This window comes from Diabrotica virgifera, chromosome 9, assembly GCF_917563875.1.
Source record: "Diabrotica virgifera virgifera chromosome 9, PGI_DIABVI_V3a".
In the NCBI taxonomy this organism is placed as follows: domain Eukaryota; kingdom Metazoa; phylum Arthropoda; class Insecta; order Coleoptera; family Chrysomelidae; genus Diabrotica; species Diabrotica virgifera.
The window spans coordinates 202,435,009-202,456,935 of record NC_065451.1 but is presented as its reverse complement, the minus strand read 5'-3'; the positions used below and the strand labels follow the sequence as shown (position 1 = coordinate 202,456,935).

The following is a 21,927-nucleotide window of genomic DNA, read 5'->3' as shown; positions in this document are numbered from 1 at the left end:
GACACAACAGTCAATACTCGAGGAACAATCATTAATAAAACCGTGCAAATACTAGCATTTGCAGATGATGTGGACATAATCGCAAGATCAAGAAGAGAAATGATAAAGGCATTCAATCAAATAGAACGAGCTGCACAAAATAGTGTCCTTAAAATCAATCAGAACAAAACAAAATATATGCAGGTAAGTAAAAACGCAGAAATAGGGCAGCCACAAAATATAACAATAGGAGAATACAACATTGAGGGGGTAAAATACTTTACATACTTGGGATCCCTAGTCACGTCTGATAATAACGTTGCGGAGGAAGTGAAGAGGCGAATATTTATTGCCAATAAAAGTTACCATGGCTTAATCCGGTAACTAAGATCAGATAACGTCGCAAAAAAAAACAAAATGCCAGATATACAAAACCTTAATAAGACCGGTACTCATATATGGCTCAGAAACCTGGACACTCACTAAAAGAGAGGAAACATTGCTAGCCACCTTTGAAAGAAAAATCTTGCGACACACATATAAGGGCACAAAAGAAAACGGAATTTGGCGAAGAAGGTACAACTTTGAACTACTTATACAAAATATACCAGGATCCGGATATCATAACATTCATTAAAATAGGACGGCTGCGTTGGATGGGACATGTAGAAAGAATGGAAGAAGGCGAAATACCAAACAAAATATTCAAACAGATGCCAGTAGGAAAAAGAACAAGAGGAAGACCGAAGCTGAGATATTTAGAACAAATAGAAAATTATATAATAACCCTAAAAATAAAAAACTGGAGAAAAAAAGCACGAAACAGATCAGAATGGAAAAGAATCCTGGAACAGGCCAAGACCCAGAAAGGGTTGTCGAGCCAGTGATGATGATGATGATGAGATTTTAACGCAAAGTTTGGGGAAGAAAAAGTAGAAAAATATACAGGAAGATACGGTCTGGAAAACAGAAAGGAAAAGGGTGATAGGCTTATCGAATTTTTCCAAAACAATAATTTTGTTATAGCTAATACATTTTTTTAAATACCAAAGAAAAGGCTATACACCAGGGGCGTCATTTGATAGGGGGGCATTTGCCCCCTGACCCTGAAAATGGCTGAAATTTACAAAAAATACATCAATTTTCATCATTACATCATATAGAGTTCTTTTCATGAGTATTTTTCAGTGCGTCACAGTTTTTCTATTTATTTCTAACGCATTAAATTGTATGTGACAGAAAAAAACGTATGTCGGTGATTACATTTCGTCGGTGACATTTATAACATTTATTCTAGTTGTCAATAGATGGCGCCACAAATGACTTACGAATTATATAATATATCTACGAATATAATCTGTACAATTTATAAGACTATACAAATCAAAGAAAATACCATTTTATAAATGCAATAAACACAATTGATTTGTTTTTATGTCAAATTGCAAATTAGAATAAATGTTATAAATGTGTATTATCACGGACTTACCTTTTTTTCTATCATTTGTGACGCACTGAAAAATGCTCATGAAAAGAACTTTATAATTTATTGTATATATAATGCTTGCGCCCCCCCCCCCAATCAAAATTTCAAATGACGCTCTGCTATACACGTAAAAGACACCAGCAGATCAAGAAAAGATAATTGTAAGAAACCAGATAGACCGTCCTATGTATTGATTAGAAAAAGCTAAAATAAAGCAAAAACCTATATAAGTGCCGAAATTGAATCAGGTCACAACCTAGTACTGACCAAACTTAGACTCAAAATGAACATGATAAAACGAGGAACAACAGATGCCCAAATTAATACAAGTGTGATTTTTAATTTCAAATATCTCGTTCAAAAGAAACTTTTTAATTAGTCTAAGGGATTTTCGGCCCTAGATAATAATTTAGTTTTTCATTCTGCGTTTAAATTTGTTAAAAATATTTATTAGTTTTTTCAGGATTTGGAAAAAATGGACACTATGTCCGTGGTGATATTTTCCAAATCGACCATTCGCTATCTTTGTCATACAACACACTGAGTCAAATAGAATATGATGACAAGACAGTGACAATTTTAAATATTTGACATGGCATCGGGAATATTTGATTGATTATAGTTGATTAAATAATATTGTTAGTGTATTTGATAAATAATTGATTTAAGAGGTGAACTTAGTAAAAAGTAAATTGTTTGTTATTTATGGACGATCCAAGCAGATAATTGACCTGGGTATATTCTGTGATCCAAGTATTTTGTTGTTAAAGATGTTCAAAATTGTAAGCATTCCATAGTAACAATATATTATTAAAAAATCACTTTAACACTTTTTCTCTTTTCTCGATTGAGTATTAGTTTTTGTTGTACAGTATATAAATTATTACAATCACTGAATACATAATTAGTGAAAAAATTATCATATTTAATTGAATTCATAATTTGCAATTATACAAGTAACAGTTATCCAAGAACATTCAAAAGCCATCTCTTTAAAGTTAATGATTACATTGTCAAGTAGTAATGTTTACATATATCCATACCACTGAGAATTTTACTACACGTAATTTGCCGTGTAAAGACAAAAAAGTAGGGATAGCCGTAAAATATTTGCGAATTATGTACGGATGGCCTTAACATAAAAACAAATAAAATACAAAATTAAGCGAACGCAAAAAGAATGGTTAAAAGAACAATGCGCAAAAATAGAAGAATACCAGAGAAGGCATGACAGTTTTGACACACACATAAAATGAAACAATTAGGTACGTCACAACAATAGAAAAAGAAAACCGGCAATACTGAAAGATACAAATGAAGAGTGGATATACAGTGTGCACGTAAAGGTTGGAATTAATTCATTTTCTCGAGAATGGACAATTTTGGAAAAAAAATCCCGAAACAGGTTAATTTTTATTTTTAAATTACGACTTTTTGGCATATATATCATACTAGTGACGTCACCCATCTGGGCGTGATGACGTCATCGATGATTTTTTAAATATGAATGGGGGTCGTATGATAGCTCATTTGAAAGGTAATTCAATCCTCTATTCAGTAGTACATATAAACAGTAACGTAATTATTTATACAGGGGGTCCAAAAAAATTTTTTTTACATTAAATTTATTGACATAAAAAGAAAAATGTATGTACATAATTTATTTAATTCAAAATACATTTTACTGCTCACAGAAAACAGGAAAAACTGTTTATTTGAAAAATAATTATCGCCTTTCGCTTAAATTAAATGTTCAAACGGTCAAGAGGCAGGTGGGTGGCTGCATTAATATTGAATTTAAGCAAAAAACAAGATTTATTTGTTTAATAAACATTTTTTTCTGTTTTCTGAGAGCAATAAAATGTATTTTGAATTCAATAAATTACATACATTCCTCTATGTCAATAAATTAAATTCAAAAAAAATTTTTGTACACCCTGTATAAATAATTATGTTAGTGTTTATACTACTGAATAGATAATTGAATTACCTTTCAAATGAGCTATCACACGACACCTATTCTAGTTTAAAAAATCATCGATGACGTCATCACGCACGCATCATTATTAAAAATAAAAATTGACCTGTTTCGGGATTTTTTTCCAAAATCGTCCATTCTCGAGAAAATGAATTTATTTCAACCTTTACGTGCTCACTGTATATAACGGGCCAAGTGACAAAAAATCAATATTTCTGTTTTTCCATTATAATGGTCTATTCAGCAATGTCGTTAACCTGCATTATGGGCCAAGTGACAGTTGCATTGGAAACAGCTCTAAATAAATTCAACAAATAGCGTCCGCCGCTAAGTATAGTGTTCCGTTTCCTGATAAAAACTCATTTTTCTCGATTTTGTATTTTTGTCACTTGGCCCGTTATATATCTCCACTCTTCAAATATACTCTCCACTCTATGTTGTATTGAATACTAATGTTTTAAAGATATTGAAAGAGGAAATTAAAATGGCATTAAAAAAATACTAAATCCTTTGTAAAAGGTATATTTAAAAGTTTTCGTATTAAGAAATCCATCATCAGTGTAAAAATCAATAGTGTGCATGCCTGAGCCACTAAAATGTTTTGGGTATAAACCCTTTAAATGTTAAAAAGTTTTAGAATTTAACATATATTGTTGTTAAAATTTTGTGATGTTGCAAATGTTCTTCACAAACTTCGAGGTCTTGAAAAGAATGAATAAAGAAAAGGAAGTCATATTTACGATCAAAAAACGAAAACTGCAATACTTGGGACACATTACAAGAGGCGAAAGATATGAACTGCTTCGAATAATTATGCAGGGGAAGATAGCAGGAAAAAGGTCCATAGGAAGAAGACGAAACTCCTGGCTAAAGAATCTACGGGAATGGTATAGCTGTAGCAACAACGAATTGTTTCGGTCAGCAGTTTCGAAAATACGTATAGCCCTGATGATCGCCAGCCTTCGGAACGAAGATGGCACTTGAAGAAGAAGAAGAAGAAATGTTCTTGAATATTATCCTGGGCAACACAGGACTCTTCCCACGTGGTTGCAATGTAAAGAGGAATGAAACCTCACACATTGGAGTTGAAAGGCAACTGAATGTAAAAGAACCTTAGAAGGATTTCAAAGACAAACTGTCTATATTGTGTCAAGTAGTAAAGGAGGGAAAAGTTAAATAACAATTACTCGAGGAATTCAAAATAATGGCAGGAGATACTTACAAAAGAATGAAAGAACCGAAACCCGACAGCCTGATAGAGTAAAAGTAAGGGATAAAGAAAGAAATATATAATTATTCCAAGCTGTTTAATTCTACGTGCCTTAGTAATTTTCCAGAAACTCTACGTTATAAGCATGATATAATAATAATTCCTGTAGGTAGCTATTTAAAATCCATCAAATTTTATATCAATTTCGCGTAAAACTTGTTCTGCACAATATTTTGAGTGAACTCTGCACTATTAGCAGTAATGAAAACATTACTTACGTATTGATTTTACTTTTTTCCACCACCTAACGTAATGGAGTAGGTTACATAATTAACTCTTGATGTTTTATAATTTGATTACGCGATTATCCAACTACAATTTCCTAATGTATAGCTGGTCAGTACTTAAAAGTACACTTTTAAAAATAAGAGTAATTTAGAGCAATTTAAGTGTGGCGTTTTTAATTCCGATAGAATTATTTCATCTATCAGCAAGAAATGAAAGGCAGAATTTACAAAGGATTCATCAGACGAATATCTAATGACAAAATACGCTGCAAAAGTGCGACCTGACATAAAGACGACCAAAAGAATGTTAGAAACAGCAGAGATGAAAACGTTTCGAAAAATCGATGATAAAACAATATGGGACAGAGCTCGAAGTACAGATATACGACGTAGATGCCAGGTGGAGAACATTAGAGGAAAGTCGCCAAATATGGAATACCATTTTGTTTTGGGGATATAAAAAAATACCTTTATAGAAAAGAAAACAGTTTAATGTTATGACAAATCAGTCAAACATTTTTATGTAGTAATTAAAAGCATTCCATTAAATATCTTAATTTAAAAAATCGAACAAAAAAACAAAATCCCAAATGAGTAACCAAATATGGAATAGGTATCCATATATGGAATATAAGGATAAACCAACATAGCAATAATAAAAATAGACATAAACATCTGAGATCAAATAAATTTAATAAGAAAATTGTGAAAAATGAAAGAAGTAGCTTAATTCACTTGCAGACATCACATATCCTTGTATCAAACTTTGGACCAGCACAATCATAATGATCCCACACATTATGCACTTATTCCACTATTCCATAATTAGGCACCAACGACTGTCCATATTTGGATTTGTACATTAGTTCAAACTAGTATCAACATTTTTTCAAGTCGTAATGTTTTAATTATAGAAGGTCATAAAATATTAAAATAAAGGTACATACCTACTATCGATATACTCAATAGCATAACAAGTCTGTATTCATGCATAATAACCAATAATACTCGTTGAATATACATATTTACCTTTGAAAATTTCTGCGAGACGATAAAACAAAACGCGCCTGCCAGACACGTATCGTTGGCGCATCTGACACAGAGGTGTGAATACGATAATAAAGCGAGGGACTGAAATAGAGGATGGTCTTGTAGTGCGCTTCCAACTTATATTTTCGGAGAAATCAAGGAATTCCATATTAGGGCACTATTCCATATTTGGTTACTTTCCTCTAAGAACTGGGTAAGAAACAGAAGAGTAGATTGAAACGATGCATATAAGCTGAGTGACAACAAATATAGTAGTAAAGATGGCGAGAGACGGTTCTAAAATAGGAAGATGATCAGTGATAAGACCAAGAAAACGATGGAACAACAACTTACTGAAGGCACATTGAAAAAAAAACAGAGTGATGTCTACGTAAAAAGAAGAAGAAGAATCTCATCTGTGTCAATTCCTTTGTTATTTTTAGATAGTTTACTGTATATTTATTGCATCTTTCGTTTATGAATCGTCAATGATCGTCGGATCATCAACCTCTATTAGTCCAAGTAATGAAGCTTAAAATAGGACAAAACCTCGCAATTTTTACAGAATGTATCGATTTGCTTGAAAATTTGAGAATAAGTAGTGGATAGTCCAAGGATCAAAATCTATATGATGCTGAAAGGCAATTTTACCATGGGGTGGTTGCCACCCCATCTAGGGGGTGGAAATTTTTTATTATATTTTGACCGCAAAAATTGGTAAAAAGATTCATTCAAAGTAAAAAAAAACGTTCTATACATTTTTTTGATAAAATTAATAGTTTTCGATTTACTCGCTATCGAAAGTGTTTTAGTTTTATATAAAAAAAGTCAATGTTTTTAATAAGTTTTCTGCTAATAATAGGCTATTGATTATGTTTAAAATAAGAGAGCTAAAAGGAACTACAACGTTAATGGGATTTTATTATGTCGCATGGTCAATGGACCTCTAAATTTGAAAAACGCGCGGAGTGCTACCATTTAAATGGGTGCGTTATTGAGAAAGGGGTGAATTAGTCCCTAGGCACTGGGTGAATTAGGGTGAGTTCTATGCACTTTTAGTACAAACACGTCTACAGAAAAATTGTTCCAGTTTTAACAGTAACAAATTAATAATTATTTATTAATATTAAATATTAATTATTATTTGTTAAAGTAACAAATATTTTTTTTACAAAAATATAGTCAAAAGAATAACAAGAAAAAAACACAAAAGAAAGCAATTTTGTATTTAGCCCCATAACTTTTTTCCACACGGATATAGGTATAGGCATTACTCCAGCGAAAAATAACTACCATCCTTCTTCGTTAAAACGACGTGTAGTAGAGGTCTCTAGGATTTAGAGTTTCCGAAATAGGATTTTTCAAAGTTCGCCGCTTACATCATTTTTGGGCCATTTTCCCCATTATTTCGCAAACATTATTCTGTAACTTTTTTCTACGCATCTCTAGGTATATGAAATGGTAAACTTAGTAGAAATAGAAGTCAATTACCTTTCAAATGGTCTATAGTCTATTGTATAAGGTTTTACGACTATTTTTAAGCAAGTTATGCTTTTTCAAGATTTTATACTTTTATGATTTTTGATTTTTTTTATGATTATTTTTAGAATTTTTCATTATGTCTTTTCTTCTTGTACATTCAGGTATATACATTGTGAAATAAAAAAAGCACATTTTCTCCACTTTAAAATGGTGTATTGCAAAAAATTCTAGAACTATTTTAAAACAAGATATCCGTAGGATATCCAAGGGTATCCGTAATTTGAGGAAAATTTTAAAATTTTTAATTTTTTTCAATTAGAAGAATATAATGGCATATTTTAACATAATTTTTAATTCCAAATAACTTTTCTTAATAACACTTTTCGATTTTTTAAAATATAAAGCTACTTTACTCTTGAGCGAAATTCATATTTTTTGACATACCTCGTACACTATTGACAAAATTTATATCTGATGTTTGCATCTTAGGTTTTAGACTATGCAGATCATTTTATAAAGACTAACTTTTTTCCTTAAGTTAATAATAAAAAAGTTATCCATATGGTTCCAGCTTAGTGGGACCTATCGCATGTGTATGTGACATTTTGAAAAAGCATATCTTGTTTAAAAATAGTCCTAGAATTTTTTACAATACAATATACAAAATAGTTTTTCTTTTTTATTGCACAATGTATATACCTAAATATACAATAAAAAAAGTTGTAATGAGAAATTTAAAAATATTCGTAAAATATATAAAAAATCATTAAAAGTATACAACTTTGCGTAGAAAAAAGTTACAGAACAATGTTTGCGAAGTAACAAGGAAAATGTCCCAAAATCGCTGTGAGTGGCGAACTTTAAAAAATCATTATTTGGAAATTATAAATAATAGCGACTTTTACCAAACGTCACTTTAAAGAAAAAATATGTAAGTTTTTTTCTGTGAAGCAATGCCTATACCTATATCCCCACTGAAAAAAGTTTTGGGACAAAAAACAAAATTACTATCTATCGTGTTTTTTTTTGTTTTTCTTTTGAATATATTTTTGTAAAAAAAAATATTTTTAACTTTAAAATGTGATATTTCTATACTAAATTTAACCTGAAATAATTTTCCTGTAGACATGTTTGCACCAAATGTGCATAGAACTCACCCTAATTTGCCCTGTGCCTAGGGACTAATTCACCCTTTTATCAAAAACGCACCCCTTTAAATGGTAGCACTCCGCGGTTTTTTCATACTAACAGGTCCATTGACTATGTGAAATAATAAAACCCCGTTAACGTTGTAGTTCCTTTCTAAAATACATAATCAATAGCCTATAACTCCAAAAGTTTTCGTTTTATCAAAACAACTTTAATTAACAAAAATGTATCTTTTGAAAAAATAAACAAAACCGTTTTTTTTAATTTTCTTTAAGACCAATAGTAATCGAGCTATACTTTATTATATGTTAGCTCTTCTTCGTCAAATGCTAAATATTGTATTTTCAAAGTCAAAAGATGGAAAAACTATGCATTTTTCGTGGATAACTTGTTCAAACTAATTTAAAGTATTTAAAAATATCTATCTCCAGAAATGAAAAAAGTCTCTAGCTAAAAAAGTAAGTGACTTATAATGAAAAGAATTCCAGTCCCTATTTTTTCAGCGAAAAAGCCATCGGAAGCAACCCCCTAATCACCACCCTAATTAAAATTAGTCATTTTCCTTATTTGGTCTTCTTTATTTATGTAAGTATTATTAATAGGTTTAGCACAATTTCTTTTCTTTTCATTTTTTGCCACGCGATATAGATTTCTTATATCTTTAATTTTGAAATTTTCCTCAATTTCTTCCAAGAGTTTTTCATTGTATTTTCTTTTCTTTTCGGTTAATATTTTTTAGTTCATTTTCGTTGTTCAGCATTTTGCGACACTTGCAGCATCTTCTGATTCTAATTTCAGCATTCTTATTGTCGTAATTTACTGCGCTCCTCTAATTCTTTTCTACATTCATCATCGAACCATGTTTTTTATTTTTTTAATTTCTTCTTTACTGTTTTTGGCTGATTTTACCATACTTCGCTCTTCTTCTTCGTCTTCTTTGGTTTTTTTATCTTCTCGTTAAATGATTGATGATAATTTTTTTTTTCATTGTCTGTCATTATTTTGTGAAATACTTCCGGTAGATTTTTACGTGAAAGAATGATTTTTTTACAGATATACTAGTGTAATAGTGAATATTTTGCCGAAACCTATTATTGATGAATATAACCATTTTACATTTTGAAAAAATAATTCCGAAAAAAAAAATGTGGAACTCCTAGAATCATGCTATCATATCGATTAAACAGTAGAAACACTATATATAACAAATTTAGTCCAATTTCTACCTTTTAGGTTACCATCGATTTTACATATTCCCGCAAAATCCATTACCAGTTATGTAACGTTTTTTTGATAATCAGGAAAAAATAACAAAAATAAGTTTATTATTCATAAAATGTACCTATATCACTAAGTCAAACAAAATGAGATACTTAATGCAGTCTCATTGATAATATACTTACAAACTAGAAGAAATCCTAATACAACGATGACACTTTTACACAAGACACCAACAAACATTTTTGTACGTTTTTTCTTAACTTCATATACAGCACTGAAGTGTTCTATTTTTTTTAATCAAGCAACTCTTTCGGGCGATTTGAAAATTGTGGCTCTCCGATTGTCTTATCTGGCCGACATTTGCTCTATGAAAACGTAAAGAGCGCTGTTGCCAAATTAAATTTTTTTCTGATATATCATTGTTTTTATAAATGACAAACTTTTGTCATTGATAAGAACTTACAGGGTGTTTATATACCTATTTGAACGATGACGCTATATCCTACAGAGCTCTCTTAGATCTTAGTATTATTATTTGAGCCGGATAGCTCTGCGCCGCGCCGGCGAGAGCATCTAGATATTTTTAAATATCTAAAAGGTCCAGGTCGACTCAGCCTGAATACAATGAGTACCTTGAGTAAAACCAGTACCTTGAGTAAAACCTTGAGTAATAATATATCGTTGAAGCGTAGCGCTAGCCCTGTTACCTCCATTATAGTAGGCCCAAGAAGAAGATAAAAGAATAATTAAATATCTAAAAGCCAAAAATGCACCAGGACCAGACAGGGTCACGAACAGGGTACTAAAAACTATCCTAAGGAAAGCAATCGTTTACATCACCCAAATGATAAATGCGATGCTCAAACTAAGAAGATTTTCTAAGAAGTCGAAAGAAGCACAAGGGATGAGCAGGAAAAATGGAGTATTCAGGATACGGCACTTGGATACAGCAAAGAAATGCCGTGCATTCTTTCGTCCCATCTAAAGAGAAATTTCAAGGTTCACATATCGTGGGCTTACTGCAAAAATCCGTTAAGTTCATGTTTGGCTATTTTTCGGCTTTGTTCATAGAGAGTATTAGAAAGAGAGAAATGATCGACTGGTAAAACTCCTTTAGTGAAAGCACTTATCTAAACGTTAATACTAAATGTGAACAAAATATACCTACTAACTACCTTATAACATAATCTTATACAAGCAATAAGGTATCTGAAGGTAATATCGCCAAGCTAAGGTTTACAATTTTTTTGTTGGATAGTGGGTCATTTTAAAAAAGATGTCACAACTTGAGCTATTCAATGAACTACTTGAAATTACGTAGAATCCACTAAAATAATAACTTGGGCATTTTTACACATTTACTGGACAATTAAAAAAAAATCATCTTTGGCGATATTTCCAACCCTTGTTGGCAATATCGCCAACCTATTATTTCGAATGCAATACGGTCTAACAATTGAACATTATACTTCAAAATGATATATTTGCTCAAAAATAACAATAAGTAAGTATTTAAGAACAAGATTTTTGTAACATAATCTGGAGTGGTTAGCATATCTGAAAATAAAGTGTCATGTTTTTCTTCATCTGATGTTTCCATCTCACTTAACTCTATATCATCAGAATCACTGTTGCTTGTCGATGACTACGGCAGAGCGCTCTTTAATTTTTCCAACCTTCGACGTAAGGCAACCTTCTCCAAGTAGGGATGGTAACGCCAAGGCGTTATTACCATCCATTGGACTTGGCGATATTACTGACATATGCACATAAATTGTTTATAATTTGGTTTTCGAAGATAAGCAAAACTATCTTAAAAATCTGAATGCATCATTTTATTCCTTAGGAAACAAAGTACAAATCACTGAAATCAAATAATATTACTCATCAATAACGCCGCTCCAATCTAATAAACACAAAAGATGTAAAATTATAAATGGTAGGTTCTACTTGGTAGAACCTACAAGATGTAAAATTATAAATGGTAACTTCTACACCGAACACTGATACTCAACTGTCCTAAACACTGCTGGCGAATCTAAGGTCATCGCAAACATGATCACGTGATTTAGAATACTATGAGGAACATACCCATGTTACCATTTATTATTTAGCAAACTTACTTTCTGAGAAATCACGAGTTGGCGATATTACCAAGCTAGCGTTATTACCTGCACATACCTTCTACTTTAAGTTGCTTTAAATGGATCTTACTTTTATTATTTTTTGTAATCAAAAAAATTTCTTCGACAAAAATCCTTTATGTTTATTTAACAGGTTTACGTTGTAAAATAATAGCAACCTAGAATGCAAAAGCTACTACAAAAATCAGTTAAGAGCACATAGCCGATATTGCAGAAATATATATTTAACAAAATGATGCAATGCAATACAGCTAAAAACCGTTAAGGCATTTTAAACGACTTCTGCTGTTTATCACAATGGTTTTCGGGAAATAGCTTATGCAGCAAAAATCACATAAGTACACCTAACTTGTTTTGGCAGACTATTTTGTGTTAAATATTCATTGTAACGAATAAACCTCATGTGTTGCTTTACTACGTTTTATAGTTTTTTAGTCAATAAAATGATGAAAAGTGGCAAAAGTAGATGTGAAAAATTAGTGTTAATGACATTAGAAGAGGAGAACCATAATTTGGGTATGTATTTAATAGTGGGTTCTAATATAATTTTTAATTTTACAAAGAGTGAGGTTATGTTTGATTAAAATTATGTATTTTTATTTTAAAAGATCTATTAAACAGAGTATGTACATAATATTTTCTTGCTGATATTTGCAACTAATTATTATTATCAATGAATACCTACCAATTTAGTACGCAATTACTTTAGCTAAAAGCGAAGTACCTAAAAGCTTAGATAATGTTTTATTAGTATACTTTTAGAACTCATAGGATGTTAAATTTATAATTCTGTTGTTTCAGATAATTCCCCTTGTTTTGGAGGTGGACAGCATGCACAGTAGGTACTATAGAGAAAGCAAAGAAATACGTTCCAGTTTATACCATTCAGGATTGGTTTAATATTTTTAGAATCGCAAGATCAAGACGTGTCAGAAACAAAAAAAAGTACTAGTCCTGTCGCCAGGGGGGGTACAACGGCCTCGTTAATTCAGATGGACTTACCCAAGTTTTTTTTATGTATTTTGACCCGTAGAACACGAATTTTTTGGGTAACAGTTGATCCGGATGTCGATAAGATTGTTATAGACCAAGAACTTGAGGAATCAAATAACAGCGATTTTTGGCAAAACAAAACAATATTTTGTATTTTTTGGGTCATTTTAAGCAAAAAATATTTCTACAAGTTTTTTAGTAGGATGCACAGTTTTCGAGATAAACGCGGTTGAACTTTCAAAAAATCGAAAAACTGCAATTTTTAAACCCGAATAACTTTTAATTAAAAAATAAAATAGCAATTCTGCTTAGCGCCTTTGAAAGTTCAAGTCAAATTATGTCGGTTTTGATTATTTGCATTGCTAAAAATTTATTGTGTTATTGTTAAACAAAGCTACAAACAACTAGTGCGTGAGTGATGTTTCTATGATTTCTCATTTAAAATCGAACGAGTAGGTAGAATAGGTACTATAGTTGATTTTTTTACCAAGAGGAGTAAACTAAAAAGACAGATTCACACCCAAGAAACTTACTAGAAAAGTCAACAAATTCATCTTCTATTTTCGTTGATCATATCAGCTTTAGATGATAATCCATACATATTATATTATACTAACACATCACTAAAGAGTTCTCTAAAAACTAGCGTTTTTATATAAAAGTAGACTAAAAATCTCAAAATTAAAGGAATAATGCAGAAAACACAAAAAATCGCCGATATACTTAATTAACCTATAAAATGACAGAAGTGCCAAAATTTTATAAATGTCATTAGTGTCAAAATTTAATAACAGTGGAGTAAACTTGCCTGCGGTTGGACCAATTAGAAGCAAGCATTACGGCGCGGTAAATTTGAATCACTCCTCTTGGTAAAAAAACAAACAATAGTGCAATCAAGACTATTTCTACGTTACATGCGTTAAAACGCATGTAAAAGCACGGGAAACCCTACGTGTTTATAGCTTTGTTAAACAATAAAAAAATAAATTTTTACCAATGCAAATAATCAAAACCGATATAATTTGACTTAAACCTTCAAATGCGGTAAGCAGACTTGCTATTTTATTTTTTAATCAAAACTTATTCGGGTTCAAAAATTGCAATTTTTCGATTTTTTTTAAGTTCAACCGCGTTTATCTCGAAAACTGTGCATCCTACGAAAAAACTTGTAGAAATATTTTTTACTTAAAATGGCCCAAAAAATACAAAATATTATTTTGTTTTGCCAAAAATCGCTGTTATTTGATTCCTCAAGTTCTTGGTCTATAACAATCTTATCGACATCCGGATCAACTGTTACCCAAAAAATTCGTGTTCTACGGGTCAAAATACATAAAAAAAACTTGAGTAAGTCCATCTGAAATAACGAGGCCGTTGTACCCCCCCTGGCGACAGGACTATACGGGCTATAATGTTCGACAGATGAATTTTTCAGATTTCAGAGACCTTACAGATTTATCAACAAAGTTAATAAAAAACAGGAATAAAAATACAGAAGGAAGCACAGTAAATTGGCTAAAAATCAAGTGTCTAAAATATAAAAAAAAAAACAAAACCAGGAGTAATTCAGTATAGGTATGACCAATGACCATACTTCAGAGTTCAAAGTAATTCAAGTATTTGGTAAAACTCCTCCTAACTCTTTTGAAATAACCCTTCAAAATTTATATTCAAAAATAATTCCAATAACAGGAAAAAAATAGCCTGCTGCAAATGTGTCGTAAAGGAGACATCCCAGAAGAATTTCACGGTTGGTACAAATCTTTGCCAACCTCGAAATCAGCTGTAGACGAAGTTCCTTTCTCAACCAATAGTGATGAAGATATTGAAGACTGAACGAATTTGTTAAAATACGCTATAACATTTTTGTTGTGGAAGTTTAAGATTAAACTATTAAATACATTTTTGCTATTTTTTATTTAGCATCCTCTATAAACAATAATAATATTGTAAGCAAAATATGTATTTCCGAAATATATCAACTTCTCAAACTTGAATTATTTTCAAATAATAATCAGAAGAAATTAATAGTTTAGTTTTAATGAGACAGTAAACATTAAAAGTTAATTTTCTCGAAACAAACAATGACGGACTTAACGGATTTTTGCAGTAAGCCCACGATATATGACACGCCCTGTCTGAAGTCGGAATGATAAAGGGTGGAGTGCCACAGGGGGGAGTACTCTCACCCTTTTTGTATACCGTACACACCGCGGCATACCAACCACCCCGAAAACCATATTTAGCCTATATGCCGATGACATAGCAATAGCAGCGAGAAGTCTGGACCAAAACCTAGCAAGAAGATGTCTACAAGATGCTCTAAATCAGTTGGAAGGTTGGTTCACTTAATGGATATCGCAGAAAACCAAGAAAAATAGGCAGTCATGTTCCAAAAAAGATTAAGGACAAAATACGACGAAAACAGACCGGCGAAAAGGTAGTCACATAGTTAGGTAACGGGACTAAATCTTTTTGGAGGAGACTACTAACTCAGTGAGCTTTATTAATGGACTGTTTAGCATAGGGTGAATTTAAAATAAAAAAAATAACATTAAAAAAAGCAGATAAAGTAAATTGCAATGGAAAGATTTCCTACCTTGTCACTTCTCGTTGAACAAGCTGGAGCAGGCTGCTATTCTTCGTACTGCTATTGTTGAGTTGTAGAAATCACTCGCGAGGACTATATTTAGTTTCAATACACTTTACGGAATTGTGACTGCTTACCAAGAGAGTTGGTTGGCGAATGTCTTTAAAAATGATACGAGTAGGTAGGTAATTATATACAAAAAACTTTAAGGTTTTTACTTGAAAAGAGGTAAAAATTAATACTCACTGAATTAGGTATTAGCCTACTCGTATATACGGTGTGTCCCAAAAACTAATAAATAATTAGAAACAATGGAAATAATAAATTCTTTCACTAATAATTATAATATTGAAAAGAAAATTAATTAAAATATTCTTTACAAAAACAAGAAAATTAAAAATTGTTATTCCTAGTGGTGTGGACGAACCAGGGACCTATGAGTTGGCATTTCACTGGATCTGGCAAGTGAAGTAGTTAGAATAGAAATATTTTTTACCTTTACGGAAAAAAATACAAAAAAATCCAAAAAGATATACAAAAAAAAACTAATAAAAACACATACACGAGGCATGTGAGTACCTATACGCTGTACACCTGGTGCATGCCTCACCCTTTAGGTTATTAAACATTACTACTTCACACCACTTACCTAATGAATTTATATTGAGTTCTAGGTCATCCAAAAGAGGACAAATTTTTTCCTCCCAGCAAGGTACCCCTGATGAAGCAACCGTGATTTCTGATGCAACCGTAATGCTCATTATAAGATGCTGTCTTCACCCAGAAAACCAAATAACGTTTACAAAACGTTGAAAAGACGTCATAATTATCACCAAACCACGTCAGTTTATCACGTTTTTTTGACGTCGAAAGTCACGTGAATGTCCCACCATAACTGACGTCATTTTATCACGTTTTAGATACGTGATGTCAAAAACGTAGTTTTGTCGTTTTTTAGATTATTTTTCATTTTATGGTTTTAAAAATACACAATAATAATTATTCGTATGAGCATTGTTGGTATTGCAATTTTTCATTTAACTGTTTTAAATTTAGCTTATAGGCTAAAAGTAAAACGAAATGGAAGACTTTATAAAAAATGCATAGAATTACAATCAAATTACAATACCCTCATTAACATCTCAAAAATAATATATTAATTTAACGTAACGCTGTCCATTAAATCAAAAAGAATCGTGAACACATAATAATTAGTTCATTAACAGAAAATAAACACCAAAACACCAAAAGTCTTATTTTACCACACAAAGCACGTAAACAATAAGTGAAGTTTGGAGTCAATGTCATGTCAATATACAACATTAAAACATTATAAGCATTAACTGTTTAAGCTCCTCCCATTTTTGTGACGTCAGACTTGGGCTGTCTGAAATGAAAACGTGTTTTTAACGTATTTTAACGTCATTAATCTTACGTACTTAAAATCACCTACAAAAGACATTTATACGACGTAATGTTCAAACACGTGTATATATTCAACCAAAAACTGACGTTTCCTCGACGTTATTGACGTCATTTGGTTGCCTAGGCAGTTAGCATTTGTAGCCTCTCCTACTCAATTCCTATACTCACCCCCACGAACTGTGGTCTTGACCACACGGGTGAACTCCGGACACCTGAGCTACCTTGCTGGAGTTATGGTAACCGACCCCAATGGAAGGCTGGGTCAGGGCAGACGAGGAGGGAAGAAATATGGTCCTTCGAAAAGGGGGTTTTGCTACATACCAGCCATCAGCCATCCATACATGGAAAACACTAATTACTAATTACTATCTACGAAATGAATATTATTGCATCGGAATAGAACAGGCTATCAAAACAAACGACGAAAGCTACGGACAAAGGATATTCGATTAGGAATCTGGAACGTATTGAGTTGGTACCAACTCAGAATCGCCACGACAGCAATAAAACAACTAGAAGGCCTGGAATATAATGTAGTAACTAAGGAAATGAGATGTATAGTAGGGTGGGGCGAAAACAAAGAAAAATTTTTTTTAACAAATTGATATATCCTATATGCGGAAAAGCGGTTAGATATTATTGCAAAACATTATCCAAAATTTGGGATTTATAGAACAATATCTTCCGGTGCCCCCAGAACTTTAAAACTTTACAAATTAAAAAAAATTATTGAAAAAAAAAACATAACGTTTTTATTTTATATTAATGTTGTTTTTGCTTGTTTACAACTCAGAACTTACTACAACATAGTTTATTAAATTACTTACTGTAAAGTTTGAAAAAAATCGGATTTTGTTTCAAACTTAGGTAATACTTGTCTTGACAAAAGTCAATTTCTTATGAATCCATCTCTTGCTTCAGCTCCACAAACCAATAATGATGCTTGTGTCTCTAGTTTGACACATATTTCCACTGCTTGCGAATAACAAGGAAATTTAGAAATTTCAAATTTATTTGAAGTCGTGTCATCAATCATTTTTCTAAGTTCATCTGTTGACATTTGTTTTGTTATTAGTGATTCTGATATTACACTAGTTTGCAAATTAATTAAGTCAAAATGCTCTTTGGCTCCAAAATTTATAGTTGGAATTTTAAACTTACAAATTTCCTTGGTTTCTTGGCCATTCTTAGACTTTAATATGCGCCTCAAACCTAGCTCTCGGATGTGGGGTTGTTTATCACCCAACATGGCTACGAGAATATTCTCTGGATGTGCAAAATATCCATTACCTTGAATGACTTTGTTCACTATTTTCTTTAGTTTTAGTGATAAATATTGCGAGCATTGAATCATATTAAATAAATGAATTGGCCCATATTTAACTTCTGGCTTTACTTTGACTGAAAACCAAGTGGGAACATACCCATTTTGCAGATAAGTTGCCAAAATATTTAAATCGGTAGTCGGATTTAAAGTTCCTACATAAAGTCTGTTTGCTGCTGTAATCCATCTCGAATGCGCCATCTTTCCCGGTTGTCGATATTTTAAGCTCTCTGGACCTCGATTTTTGACACTTCGCTTCGTTATCGAACGTATTCGCTTCGTATACTAAACAGATACGAAGCGAATACGTTCGATAACGAAGCGAAGGGTCAAAAATCGAGGCCCTGATACGGTACCATTACTTACAGCTTTGCTTATTTCGTACAAATATTTTTGGTCTGTACTTAATGCATTAATATCTACTTCAGGAAGTTCACTTTGAATTTTTCGAAATTCAAAAACAGGTAGGGTTTCACAAGTTTCTAAAAGCTTTCGTATTTCACCCGAAAATCCGGTAGGTTCTGCGGTTTCTCCATCTAAATACTTCATCTAATGTAATGGTAGCTCGTTTCCATGTAAAAGACAAACAGAACCACTAATGGTTTCTTAATTTGAAGTTCTAATTTGCGAATTGCACCAGTGTGAACGCCAGTATTTACCGCTGTTCCATCGCATCCAATTGCAACCAAAGTAGAAATCTCACATTTCGATTTTAAGAAATTGAATAAATTGTCTGCAATATTTTTTGCTGAACCAGATTGTAAAGTAAGATGTCCAAAATACTCAGAGTTTGGTTCTGAAACTAACTTAATATGTTTTTCCGTAATCAACTACATATCACAATTTATATAAAAAAAATGATTTTAATTTTAATTCATGAGAATTTTACTGTCACCGTTGCATTTGGTTGTCTTTTTAAAGACAGATCACATGCTATGATTTTTTACGACGGTATTCTTGAGTTGGGGTTGATTTCATGTAATCGAATGAACTATCTTTCAGTAAAGTCGTCCTAGGAACGCAACTCATAAATATTGGCAATATCATTTTAAAGTCTTCTACTTTAAAATGTAAAATATATGTCTGAATTGCCGATATAAATGAGTCATATTAAATAAATTATAACAGAATTTTTTACTAAGCAATAGAAAGCGTCTATTCACAAATGTGGGTGGGGGCACCACTAAATAACATCCGATTGAGCAAAGATTTTAGCACAAGTTAAGATTCAATCCTAGACCACTTTTCGGCATATAGGCAAATTATTATTTAAAAATCGATTTTTTCGCTCCACCCTAATGTATAGGGTCTTTCTCTGTGTATGTGATTTCTTCAGTATTTGCCACATTTTATCTCATTTTACATTATCGAAGATCTTGGAGTGGTCAACAAAGCACAAATATCTTGTTAGATAATATATAAGTAGTATCTAAACAAATCTCGAGATTTTTCTATAATTTGACGAATATTAATAATGTGTTTTTAATAATTGATTTTAGTCTTTTATTTATGATGGTTAGAACTACTTTGCTCGCATGGGATATCAATGCTACTGTACGGTAATTAATGCAATCTGTCGGTAAAACTTTTTTATATATGGGAATAAACGTGAGTTTATACTAGTTTTACCATTAGAGCTTTATGAGTTCTTTTGCCAATGTGTATATTAATTTCTTCACCTTTAATTTAATTTTCTAAAGAGAATTCCTAATAATTATCGACAACACCGCACATTTCCTATATGACGTCACTTGCGCTCAACCCCCTTCGACGTCGTGACGTCACCGCGCCCTGCGGATCGATCATAGTGTGCCAAGCGGTGCAGTACTTTGAGTAAAAACAGATAAATAGAGGTTGGCCGTCAGGGTTGTTGCCGAGGGTAACGCTGGGGGTGAACTGTCCTTCCTCAACATTTTAAATTATTTCGTTTGGGTGGGTGTTTATCATAACTTCGGTAAATAGACTTACTTTTACTTTTTAATTGGGCGGTTTTATGCTGAATGCTGCATACAAACAAAAATGAACTAAAATAGGTAGAGATATCTATCTTGTCGTTTCCCCATATTACTGAGGGTCGTCATTACTTCCAATACCTATTCCTAACAATGTTTTCCATTGGTCTCTATCTTGAGCTGCTATAAGAGCTTCGCAGATTGAGTTTCCAGCTGAATTCTTAATTTGGTTGGACCATCTAGTTGGTGATCGTCCTCTTGATCTTCTCCCCGGAAGCATCTAAACATTCCGTATATGTATTTGGAACCTAGGAGTTTTCTATTGGTTCGTTGCAGCACGCGGTCATATTTTAACCAATAGGCGGCGAGGTCCCAAACGCATATACGGAATGTTATTCGGTTCCAAATTCATATACGGAATGTTAAATATTCGTACACCGAAAAAGATAAGTTTTTATTAGAGTCTGTTAAAAGGAGATTAATTTTAAAATACTTGTTACTGTATTATTAAATAAAAATAAAACAATTATAGTATTTGGAATGTTATTTGGTGCGAAATTCATATACGGTATGTTAAATATTCGTAGAACAAAAAGACGATTTTTACTAAAGCCAATTAAAATGGACTGGTGTTTAATAGTATATTATGCAACGAGCATTTAATGATGGTCATTATGAAGCGAGTATAAGGGATACAAAACGAGCCGCCTAGCGGCGAGTTTCGTATAGAGTACGAGCTTCATAATGGTAATTAAATGCAAGTTGTTTATACGATTTTTTCTATAATCATTCACAAAAAAATATATTCAAATTTATTAATTTTGTAACGGAAACAAATTAAGTAGTTTGTCAGTCTGACAGTTTGTTTACATATTGAGAACTGTCAAAGAGTATGTATTTGATTCGACATTGGTTACTGCGCACGTGCCACCTTTATCGCGATTCTATTGGTTAAAAATCTGTATCCTAATGAAAATATGTATCATAATGAAGTTCGTTATGATACAGGTAGTGACATCATAATTATTGATATATTGTATGAGAATAGAAAAATTATTGTTAATGTATTATTAAAGATCCACAAGGAAAAAGGTTTTCCTGTAGTTGGCTGTATACCATATAATACAAAAAAACTAATAAAGTCCTTTATAAAATGTCTATATTTAAAATCCCTAAAAAGGGCTACATCTACTAGCACAGAAAACGACAATAAATATCGTTCCCATACCACCAGATTGACAACAGGTGGAATAGGTACTTTCTTTGGTTACAACCTCCCGAGATTTTCAAAAATTATAAATCAGTGCAGATGGCAGATGGGTTGTGAATTATTTAAAATTCTCTCATCTTAATTTCCTCGGCATCCTGTATGATTTATAATTTTTGAAAATCTCGGGAGGTTGTAACCAAAGAAAGTAAACCTGTTGTCAATCTGGTGGTATGGGAACGATATTTATTGCCGTTTTCTGTGCTACTTCGCAGTGGCGGCTGGTCTGTAAGTGAAGGGGGAGGTCATATCCGGTAGGTAGTTCAAGATTTTTTTGGAAAAACAAGACCTACAAATCCCATTTTAAATAATTTCTTATTCCATCATCTGTATTGGTTTCTTATAACTTGTTTTGCAATATGTTGTTTAAATTTAAGCGGATCTTTATTTGACAAGTAAATATGAAATAAG

The 21,927-nt window shown here is 32.1% G+C and overlaps 1 protein-coding gene across 1 annotated transcript in view; it reads right to left on the bottom strand.

Moving 5' to 3' along the window:
- Positions 1–10,186, bottom strand: part of LOC114336851 (uncharacterized) — a 36,552-nt gene extending 26,366 nt beyond the window's left edge. Inside the window, exon 1 of the mRNA XM_028287239.2 lies at positions 10,004–10,186. Within this exon, the coding sequence (XP_028143040.1) occupies positions 10,004–10,061 (58 nt within the window). The 5' untranslated portion in view covers positions 10,062–10,186. The remainder of the gene's footprint in view (positions 1–10,003) is intronic.
- Positions 10,187–21,927: the final 11,741 nt, after the last annotated feature.